Here is an 11545-nt window from a genome sequence, read left to right on the forward strand (position 1 = left end):
CAAATTAAATTCAAGGGAATAGAAGTCATTGCATGTAATTGTCTAAGAAGAAAAAAGATGCAAAAACCTCTCACTGATTTAAACGTAGTTTTCCCCTCTGTTGTTCCACTTCTATATCCATAAAGCCATTTACCTATCTTAAAAGCTTTTTTTCAATTTAGGAGCTGGAAGCCAGATGGGAGAGTCCAGCCTCAATCAATGGTCAGAACACCATGATGAACTCTAGCGGATCACTTGTCAACCACCATAGTTTCATTTTGACAGGTATCCCAGGAATGCCAGATAAAAACCCATGGATGGCTTTTCCCCTGGGATTTCTCTACACCCTGACTCTCCTGGGAAATGGTACCATCCTAGCCATCATCAAGGTAGATCAGAATCTCCATGAGCCTATGTACTACTTCCTCTCTATGTTGGCTCTGACTGATGTTGGTCTCTCCATGTCCACCCTGCCTTCCATGCTCAGCATCTTCTGGTTTAATGCCCCTGAGATTCCTTTTGATGCATGCATCACACAGATGTTCTTCATCCACAGTTTTGGAGTGGTAGAATCAGGAGTATTGGTGTCTATGACCTTCGACAGATTTGTGGCCATCCGAGACCCACTGCACTATGCTTCCATCCTCACCCATGGCATCATTGGCAAGATTGGAATAGCTGTCGTCATCCGGGCAGTCTGTGTGGTATTCCCCGTGCCCTTTCTTATAAAGCGGCTACCCTTCTGCCATTCCAATGTCTTGTCTCATTCATACTGTCTCCACCAAGATGCAATGCGGTTAGCCTGTGCCAGCACTCGTGTCAACAGCCTCTATGGCCTCTTAGTAGTCATCTTCACTTTGGGGTTTGATGCCATCATCATTCTCTTTTCTTATGTGCTCATCCTGAAGACAGTACTGGGCATCGCTTCCAGAGTTGAAAGGCTCAAACCGCTCAACACCTGCCTCTCCCACATCTGTGCTGTGCTCCTTTTTTATGTTCCTCTCATTGGTGTCACCATGATCCACAGGTTTGGGAAACATCTGTCACCAGTAGTACACACATTCATGGCCAACACCTATCTGTTACTGCCCCCTGTACTAAACCCTGTTGTCTATAGTGTGAAAACCAGGCAGATACGCAGGAGGATAACCCATGTGTTCCAGAGGTGAAAGAACAGGGTCTAGGGTAGTGGAATCAAATGTAATACAGAGAATAAGAAGCATTTTGAGCAACTATAATGCAGTCAAATTATACACATCTGGGAAAATTCAAAGTGGACAAGGCTCATGGGTGAAAGTCTTTCTTGTTCTGTATATGCTCCATTTTGGATTGCATATTTTTTGATATCTGGTGTCACTTGAAAAATCTAATGTAATTAATATAATTTTTCTTCTCTGAAACTGGAGATGAGCATCAGTGAAGACATAAATCATCACCTGTTTATCCAGGTAACACTTTTGAGTGTTTATTCATATAATGTTAGATAATATTGTTCTTTAGTTATTAATTAAATAAAAATTAGATAAGGAAAGATTCAAAATGCTATATAGCACTGCTGAAAGGTCTGAGATATTTTTTCTTAATATGGAGAAAGAAAATTGTTCCATAATCAAATAGCATTTATTTTGTTGTTTCAATGTTTATTCGGTAAAGAGCGCCTATGTTAAAATTAAAACAAACACATGTGTGGTTACTTAATATGTGCCTTTTCATTTAAGGGTTATTCTTTGCAGTTCTAGCTTTCAGTCACATATTTAGTAGAATACAGGTGCTCTGCCTTTACTCTTTAAACTCAGCAGGAATGAACTCTATTTTATTGTGTACAAAGGACCCAGTGAAACTTTATCAAGTAAAAGTACTGCCATGCTTTGGACAAGGACAAGTGAACATTTACAGCACTGGCAAGTTTAAGAAAGCAGGGTACCCATGTGTGGGGATGAGTATGTCAAAGGCAGTGTGTCTTTGCACTGAAGCTCATACCTGCTGTATGTATTTTGTTAATCATTATACTGTCAAGTTGCTAGAGGGATTACTTATTAAATACATGTACATTTAACACTAATGAAATGCCAGTCGTGATGCTGGACCCTGCACGTGGGTTCAATCACTCAGTTGTATCCAACTCTTTGTGATCCCATGAACTGTAGTCCACCAGGCTCCTTGGTCCATGGAGTTTTCTAGGCAAGAATACTGGAGTGGATTGCCATTCCCTTCTCCAGGGGAATCTTCCTAATCCAGGGCTCAAATCCAAGTCTCCTGAATCTCCTGCATTGGCAGGCGGATTCTTTACCATGTTCCACTTGGGAAGCCTTCTGGTCCCTCAAGACTCAGAGGAAAAAGCACCAACTTTCTGCACAGTCTCTGGCATATTTCTCTGCAAGGAAATATGTATACAAGTCACATAGGTATTACATTACAATATCACATTTAATTTGCTATACTAGTAGTTTTAGTTGCCTTTATATATTCTCTCAGTGAATTCTCCCAACAATCTTAGAGAATAATGTTATCACATTTTATACATGAGGAAATGAGGTTTAAAGAACTTAGTAACTTAGGCAAAATCATACAGCTTCTAAGTGGAAGAACTGGATTCAGGTTTAGATCCGTTGATTCTAAAACCTGTGAACTGAGACTTGACACGTGTCTCAGGGTTTTCTAGACTTAAAAAAAAATTTGAGGTAGGGGGAAAAAAACAGTGATCCTAAGATGTGATGTGTGAGAGATGTTAGTAATCAATATTGTAGAAACGTTAGTTCAGTTCAGTTCAGTGGCTCAGTTGTGTCCATCTCTTTGTGACCCCATGGACTGTGGCACACCAGGCCTCCTTGTTCATCACCAACTCCCAGAGTTTGCTCAAACTCATGTCCATTGAGTCAGTAATGCCATCCAACCATCTCATCCTCTGTCGTCCCCTTTCCCCATGCCTTCAATCTTTCCCAGCATCAGGGTCTTTTCCAATGAGTCAGTTCTTCACATCAAGTGACCAAAGTATTGTGAGCTTCAGCTTCAGCATCAGTCCTTCCAATGAATGACTGATTTCCTTTAGGAATGACTGGTTTGATCTCCTGACAGTCCAAGGGACTCTCAAGAGTCTTCTCCAACACCTCAGTTCAAAAGCATCAATTCTTTGGCACTCAGCTTTCTTTATATTCCAACTCTCACATCCATATGACTGAAAAAAACATAGCTTTGACTAGATGGACCTTTGTTGGCAAAGTAATGTCTCTGCTTTTTAATATGCTGTCTAGGTTGGTCATAGCTTTTCTTCCAAGGAGCAAGCATCTTTTAATTTCATGGCTGCAATCACCATCTGCAGTAATTTTGGAGCCCAAGAAAATAAAGAGAGGCTGAGTCAGGCTAAATTTGCAAGACTGATTTGGAGTTTACATTTTCAATGTTACAAAATTGCTTGAGATTTGTTAGTTTGTGCAGAATGCAAATATCATCCAAGGCCTCAACATAGATAGATGCTATCTAAATGGAAAACATGAATCCCAAACAAAGCACATTATAGTCAATTGGCCTATAAGGAGAAAATAGTAGATCTTTTATGTGTATTTAAATTTATCTCATCTTTAAGAAATGTTTATTTTTCTTAATGTGTTGTCATATACATGTTAATACAGTGTGCCTATATACAATATTTGAATGAATAAGCATAAAATATAAACATATCAATGTACGGCAAAAACCACTACAATATTGTAAAGTAATTAGCCTCAATTAAAATAAATTAATTAATTTAAAAAACATATTAAGAAGTGTCTTTTTTCTTATACAATTACATAACCAAAAACTTGAAATCCTTAGAGATAAAATCCAACCACCATGAATTATGTTTACAGTGTTCAAATACTGTGATAACAGAGGCAATTAGGAGAAAGTGCCCATTAATCTTTGATTCTCTAATGGAGCCATGTAGTGGCAAGATCAAAAATCTAATTTTGTTACTGGCAATACACACACATACTCCACATCCTCACTGTATACTCTCTTCTCTAGCTTCTGCAGTCTGTCTTTGTCTCCATTGCTAGATGAAAGCTGTTCCGATGGCTCAGATTTATTCTGAAATAGCAAGTCAAATATTTCCTCTCAATCCTCCTTCAACTTGATGCATTTGAGTAGATTATAAATATTTAAAATCCCCTCCCTTTTCATCTTCTTTCTGGTTTCATGGCACTCTATTGCATCTCCTACTTCCACATTCTCTTGTTTCCTAGCCTACCTTCCTTCACTTCTTCCTCTCACACATGATGTGAATATTTCTCCAAGTTCTCCCCTTGCCATTCAATAACCTCGGTAAATTTCTTTCTTCATGATACCAGTCATGCTAACAGCTTTAAAATAGAGCCCACATGTGTCTTTCTTTCCCTCTCCTTCTCCTCTCCCTCTCTTAAGATCGAACTGTTAATTTTTAACTACCTTTGCATCATCTCTACATGGAGTTTTCTGTATGCCTCAGTCTCACACAAGCCGTATTTAACTCTTGCTTTTCCCCACAATAATCACTTTCCATTTCTTTGAAGGTATACATTCTCCATTCATGTAACATTCAAAAACATACAGGCACATATCCGGAAACTGTCCTTCTGTCTTTGATTTATTTGCCTCTGTCATCCATGTCTGCTTCCCAGGTGGCATAGTGGTAAAGAATCCACCTGTCAATGCAGGAGACACAAGAATGTGGGTCCAGTCCCTGGGTCAGGAAGATTCCCTGGAGGAGGAAATGGCAACCCACTCTAGTACTCTTACCTAGAAAACTCCATGGACAGAGGAGCCTAGTGGGCTACAGTCCCTGGGGTTGCAGAATCAGACATGACTGCGGGACTGAGCACACAAACATCCATGTCCATGGTGATCACTCTAGTTTAGTCCTCTTAGAAATGTAAGATACATGTTTGTATCTTGCCAAGATGAAACCAGAAATAGAGGCAGAATAAAATTTCAAGATTGACTTGGAGTTTACATTTTCAATGTTACAAAATTACTTGAGAATTGTTAGTTTGTGCAGAATGCAAACATCATCCACAGCCTCAATATAGATAGATGCTATCTAAATGGAAAATATGAATCACCTCAGAATTTGGAGGTGATATGGAATGAGGGGGAACTTTTCTCAGGGGTAAGAAAACAATCAGCACAGGAGACAACATGTCAAACTACACCTTAAAAGAAGATATCTTAGAAAAACATATCTTGAATATATGACCAAGTTTATTACCTGTACCTGTTTTAGATAAGATTCTGAGCCAGGAGACTTGGTCTCATGCTATTATTGTATGAAACCTTTCTGAAGTCTTAAGAAAAGTTGACTCTGAGACCTTGAGAAATGGGAGCTGAGGTGAAAGCCAAGATGAAAGACTTCAGATAAAATTGGAGCTACTCTTTGGTGTTTTCCAACATTGTGAAGAGCAGAACTCAGGTTTTTGAACATTGTAAAGAGAAGTTGCAGTCTATTTAGATTCCTGAAAGTGGTAAAGAGAGAGAAATTGAAATTACATTGTGTGGCCCTATGAATTTAGCCTTGAGGGTCCAGTCATGACACTAACTGAAACCAATGTTGGTTTCATTATTTTTATTGTGTAGCTCTGTGCCTAAAATAACTATAGGAAACTCAACTGACTGAAAGAAAATGAAATATCCTCCCTTCTTTTTAAGTAAATCTGTGTTTCTCAAGCTGTATGTGGTAAATTAATTTTGAGTTTTTTTCTTATTTTTCCAGTTTATCTGAAGCAAATACAACTTTATTGTTCTGAGTTTGTACACAAAACTGTGTGCTTCAGTGTCACTGCAAAGTCAAACTGTTATGCTGATTTTCAAATGCTCCCCCTGTCTGTACTTGCCTCATCACACAGATACTTACTAGACCATTCCCAGACAAGCACCAGTACATGGTTCTGGTGTATCAGTGATAGTAGGTCAACAATAGTGTTTATTTCAATAGTGTTGTAGTAGATCACCTCCTTCTTTAGTTTTTCTCCCTGATCTATCTTTTGGAATGAAAATCTTATCATTGTGAGAGACTAGATTATACTTCCTCTTTTGTATGGAGATTACACAGTTCTTTCCTCATGACACCAGAGAGAGGATATTAAGAATATGAGGAAGAGGGTACAAATGAGACCCAGTAGGAATCAGCATAGATTTGAGAGCTAGATGTGGTTTCAAATTGTAGCTGTTCTATTTTATTGCTGTGTGAACTTGATCGAGCTACACAAACTCTCTACACTTTAGTATATTTCATTTTAATTGAAAATAATAATACCAACAATAATAATGCCAACTGACATTTATTGAATGCTCATTATTTCCAGGCCCTGGGAATTTACATCCATTAGCTCATTTAATCTTTATAACTCTATAAAATAAGCACTAGTCTTGTTCCAATTTTGTGAATTAGAACAATCAGCATTGAATAAATTAGGTATCTTATCTATATTACACAGATGGCAAGTGCCACAGTCAGGATTTAAACCCAAGCCTTTCCTGTCAATATATTCACTTGTAGAGTTAATCTGGGAGTAACGAGACCATCCCTAAAATACCTGTTATTGTCGTTCTTATTTAGTAGGTGGTATTGCACGTGTTACTATTACTGCTATGCTGCAGTTGCTGTGGCAATCTTTATCTTCATCTTTAAAGGAGAAATGTGAAGGAGACACAAACTAGATAGAGGGAAACTCAAAAACTCCTTCACCAATACACTTGTTTCTGGGGTTGGCTTTTAAGTATTTACAGCACCAAAGACAACAGTTATGGAGAGCATTTCCACCTGTCTCTGAAATGTAGTGTGATTTAGAAATTTGGTGCATCTGTTAAATGTCAAGCATTGCATTGAGTGAAAACAACCAAGAGCTGAAATTCGTCAAAGAGATTTGCTCATCCCAAGGATATTAGTCACTGCACTGCTACTAGGACCTTTACTCTCATGTTGGAACAAGCAGATAGAGACCTATCTTCTTAACAATGGTATTGGTGGTGGTTTAGTCACTAAGTCAAATCTGACTTGCAACCCCTTGGACTGTAGCCCTCCAGGCTCCTCTGTCTGTGGGATTTCCCAGGCAAGAATACTGGAGTGGGTTGCTCTTTCCTTTTCCAGAGGATCTTCCCAACCCAGGGATTGAACCCAGATCTCCTGCATTGCAGGCAGATTCTTTACCAAGTCACCAGGGAAACCCCTTCCTAATGATAACCCCTAACAATTCCTGTTCCAGGCTCAGGACTGCGATAGTGTTGGCGAACTCTTAGCAAGCCCTTCCAGAGGTGGTAGGACTCGAGTCTCCCCACAAATCCCAGAAGGTTTAAATGATATTTTACATTAATTTTATTAAATATCAGCAATATGCCTTTGTTTTTTATAGAGTTAAGAAAAATTTTTTTGTTGTGAACCTATCTAAAATTAATTCAGAAAGACTGGTGAACCTGAAAGCAGTATTAAAATGGGAATAAGCTTTCTTGTACACAGTATTATTTTTTTTCCCCATTTATTTTTATTAGTTGGAGGCTAATTACTTTACAATATTGTAGTGGTTTTTGCCATACATTGACATGAATCAGCCATGGATTTACACAGTATTATTAAATTTGTCTTAGCTAGGCTAGTGTCTGTTGTGACAGACTCCTAAAGTAGCTACTGATTTGAGTAATAGGTAACTACATATCATGAAAGACCCAAAGAATCTTTTGTGTTAGATTTTAAAAATCAAACAAAAACTTGAGCAAAAGTCATATGGCTCATATACTTGGTTTAATGACTATTTTGCCTTACATCTGTAACTGTATAATGGGGTTTTCTAACCGTCTAAAAGCTTTTAATTTACAAATAGTTGTCCGAGCTCCTATGAGTGCCACGGCCTCCTCCAACTATTACTTGGAGCCCCTGGATCAGACATCCTCACTATGAGGATTAGAAGAATATGTTGCCTCATCAATTTAGGGACAACGCCCCTTGTCAGCTCGGAAGCAGTTATGGAATGAGAATGACGCCCCTTTTCCCTAGGCAACATAATTCTCCTAAAAGAAAAGGGGGGAATGAGAGAGTCGTTTCCTAGGCAGGTTAATAAGAAGTCTAGGGGTCCCCAAGGAGAGAGAGGTCTGGGATATTCAAGGAGGAAGAAAGGACAAACTTTTTTAATTTTTTTTCCTCTACATTCCTTAGGATTATATAACAATAATGTATCCTGCCTGAGGACAGTCTTTGGATTAAACCCTCTGGCTAATTCTGTTATCTTAAAACATAAATTATGGGAGTAGGTCTGGTCTTTACAAGGATATATCCTGCCTGAAGACAACCTTTGGATTAAACCTTCTGGCCAACTCTGTAATCTTAAAATGTAAATTAGGGGAGTAGGTCTGGTGAGGTCTTTACAACCTCCAGACATTCTTTGGATTCATTGGAGAGTATATAACTCCATTGCTAATACTAGCAAAGGGGTACTCTTTTGCCCCCTTCTGATGCCTATGTCAGAAGCTTTCTCTATCTCCTTTATACTTTAATAAGACTTTATTACACACACAAAAAAAAAAGTCATATGGCTCATATAAAAGAATACAAGTTGCTCATTAGTATACATTGTATATACGTGCTTTTGTTCTTCTTCTTCATATACTGAGTTAGCCAAAACGTTTATTTGGGTTTTTCTGTAACATTTTAAGGATAAGTCCAAATGAACATTTTGACCAATCTGATACTTTGTCTTCAGATTAAATCCATAGTAATTCTTTAGCCTTCTACCCTTAGTGTCATCCCCACCCTGCCCAACCCATTTTATCTGTCTCCCACGATATAGATAGTTCAACATTCCGCAGAAAATCTGCCTGACTGAGACTTGGCCAACACATGAACTGCTTTGGAAACAGCGTACAACACTGTCCCCCAGAGGGATGCTGTAGTTATCCAATATGACAGCATGTAAAAGGCTCTAGTACTGTCTTTTGCTTAGGGGAGAGTCTATAAGTACTCTTATTGTCTTACACTCAATATTCTTGAACACTTCCTATAGTTGTACAACCCTTCATAGTTTACAAATACTTGTCCTTATATGATTAAATTTAATTTCATAACCACACTGGTTGTTAAGTGATAATGTTTCCAGCTTCAAAATGAAGAAATTTCCATTAGAGGTAGGGAAGGGAACATCCAATGTCACACATGGAAGAGTTAAAACTCACCCTTCATCTGTTGATCTCAAGTTATACAATATGGTTGGCCCCTGCTCAATTATATACATTTATATTCTTAATCCTAAAATTTAACCATCTTTCTAATCCATGTTTTATTTAACAATGTATTATCCCCAGGTGTTCTCTTACTATTTAATGAGTATAGTTCATTTTTCCCCTATTAAGCTAATAGAGGCCATTCCTAACTCTTGAGCTAGAATGTTAAATCAACTCAATGATCTTTAATTTAAAAGGCATTAAGCTTGTGGCTTATTTCTGCTCAAAAGAGTTATTACAGAATGGAATTAGTAATATTCCCCTTTCATTTGTTATGTGCCAACTCTAATGCAAGGCCACAGGAAAGTACATGGAACAGTTCTTATAAATGCCACTCTTTACATACTGCACAAAGGATGATTTGGTACAGGAAGAGGAAAATATGTCCTGAGAGCAGGGAAATATCTCTGCCCAATTCAAATCACACCAAAAATGTGAAAAAATAAAAACTATTTTTTCATAGTCGTAACTGAGCCTTTACAGAAGAGATTTTTCCTCTCTTAAACTAGTAGACCCTAACCCTCTGCAGTGACCTTGGCTGGAATGAATATCTGGATGAGCTTCCTCCGTATCTCTTTGGTCTTCATAGTATAGACTATGGGGTTTAGCACAGGGGGTATAAGAAGATAGGCATTAGCCATGAGGGCATGGGTCAGTGGTGAAAGGTGCTTTCCAAAACGATGAATGACAGACACCCCAATGAGTGGCACGTAGAAGATGAGAACAGCACAGATGTGGGAAACACAGGTGTTGAGTGCCTTTAGCCGGCCCTCCCCTGAGGCAATGGCCATCACTGTTCGGAGTATGAACGCATAGGAGAGGAGGATGGAGAGAGAGTCAGAACCCTTGGTGAAGATAACAGCAATGAGGCCGTAGAGACTGTTGACCCTGGTGCTGGCACAGGCAAGGCTCATGACGTCTTGGTGGAGGCAGAAGGAGTGGGAGAGGATATTGGAGCGGTAGAAGGGGAGCCGCTTGATGAGGAAAGGCACCGGGAAGACCACACAGATGGCCCTTGTCAAGATGACTGCCCCTGTTCTGCAGACCACACCACTGGTGAGGATGGTGCCATACCTGAGGGGTTTCCAGATTGCCACAACCCGATCAAAGGCCATGGCCACCAGCACGCCAGATTCAATGGCTGAGAAGGTGTGGATGAAGTACATCTGAACAAGGCAGGCATCAAAGGCGATGGACTTGTAGTTAAACCAAAATATGCCTAGCATGGAGGGCATAGTACAAAGGGCAAGTCCTGTGTCTGCCAGTGCCAGCATACACAGAAAGTAATACATGGGGATGTGCAGGGACGGTTCGGACTTGATGGTAGAGATGATGACACCATTGCCAAAGAGGGCGATGACATATATAGCACCCAGTGGGAATGCCATCCAGTAATACTTTAGTTCAAGCCCTGGAATTCCAGTTAAGACGAAGTAGAGGTGTTGGAAGTGAGAATGGTTATTATCTGCCATGAAGTCAATGTAACACAGGAGGGAAATTTTGAGATCCTGATGTGAGTCTTCCTAAGAGTGCAGTGACAAGTATTAACAATATATTAGAATCTGATCTTCCTCAGAGCAGAACCATTTTATTTTTACACGGGTGAGAGAGTGTTTAAGGGAGGGCTGAGTCCCTGAAGTTACTCTTCCAAGATATATCCTGTGGAGGAAACTTCTACTGGCCCAATGAAAAAGTTTCACCAAGTCAAATAATTCACATTCAGTTTAAAACACACTGCATTAAATTAAATGTTTTGCTTTCTCCAGTCCATTTCTCTCTCTTTCTCATCCATATCTTACAAGCTGTTGAGTCAGAGGCTGAGGACACAAAAACTAAGACAGAATCAGTATAAAATAAGAATTAGTTGACTGCTCACAAAGAATGTCATTTCCACCCATCACTCTCCTTATGCTCAGTACTGAACCTCTCATGAAGGCAATGGGTCTTGTCTGTAAGTCAGGGATGGACTTGCCCAGTGAACATGCCTGTGCTTGCATCTGAGCATGATCACCTTCATTTCCCCTGAGCCTGGATGTGGACTCCATCATTCTCAACCCAGGAACCTCAGACGGCAACTTCTAATCATAGAAAATGAAATGTATTTGTCATCTCTAATCTAATGAAAGCTAGAAAGGGGAGTAAGTTATATTTAGGAAATCAACAGCAGCAAATCTTTTTTCAGACTAACTCATTTTGTCCAAAATGAAGTGAGGCTCCTCTGAAGCCTTTTTTAGAATCAGGATCATCTGGAAATTGTATTACTAAAGGCACAGTGATCATTCACATAATGGCATTTACAATCTCAGAAGGCCAGTATAGAGGTCCTAGTAGAGATCTGGAAGAA

The 11545-nt window shown here is 39.2% G+C and overlaps 2 protein-coding genes across 2 annotated transcripts; one reads left to right on the plus strand and one right to left on the minus strand.

Moving 5' to 3' along the window:
• Nucleotides 1-212: 212 nt before the first annotated feature.
• LOC122450432 (olfactory receptor 51H1-like) lies at nucleotides 213-1148 on the plus strand. The gene has a single exon (XM_043482780.1). The coding sequence runs from the start codon at nucleotides 213-215 to the stop codon at nucleotides 1146-1148; it is 936 nt and encodes a 311-aa protein (XP_043338715.1).
• Nucleotides 1149-9716: 8568 nt separating this feature from the next.
• LOC122449201 (olfactory receptor 51H1-like) lies at nucleotides 9717-10673 on the minus strand. Its single transcript, XM_043480716.1, has one exon. The coding sequence runs from the start codon at nucleotides 10671-10673 to the stop codon at nucleotides 9717-9719; it is 957 nt and encodes a 318-aa protein (XP_043336651.1).
• Between the last annotated feature and the right edge of the window lie 872 nt (nucleotides 10674-11545).

The sequence above is a fragment of the Cervus canadensis genome, chromosome 11, assembly GCF_019320065.1.
Source record: "Cervus canadensis isolate Bull #8, Minnesota chromosome 11, ASM1932006v1, whole genome shotgun sequence".
Lineage (NCBI taxonomy): Eukaryota > Metazoa > Chordata > Mammalia > Artiodactyla > Cervidae > Cervus > Cervus canadensis.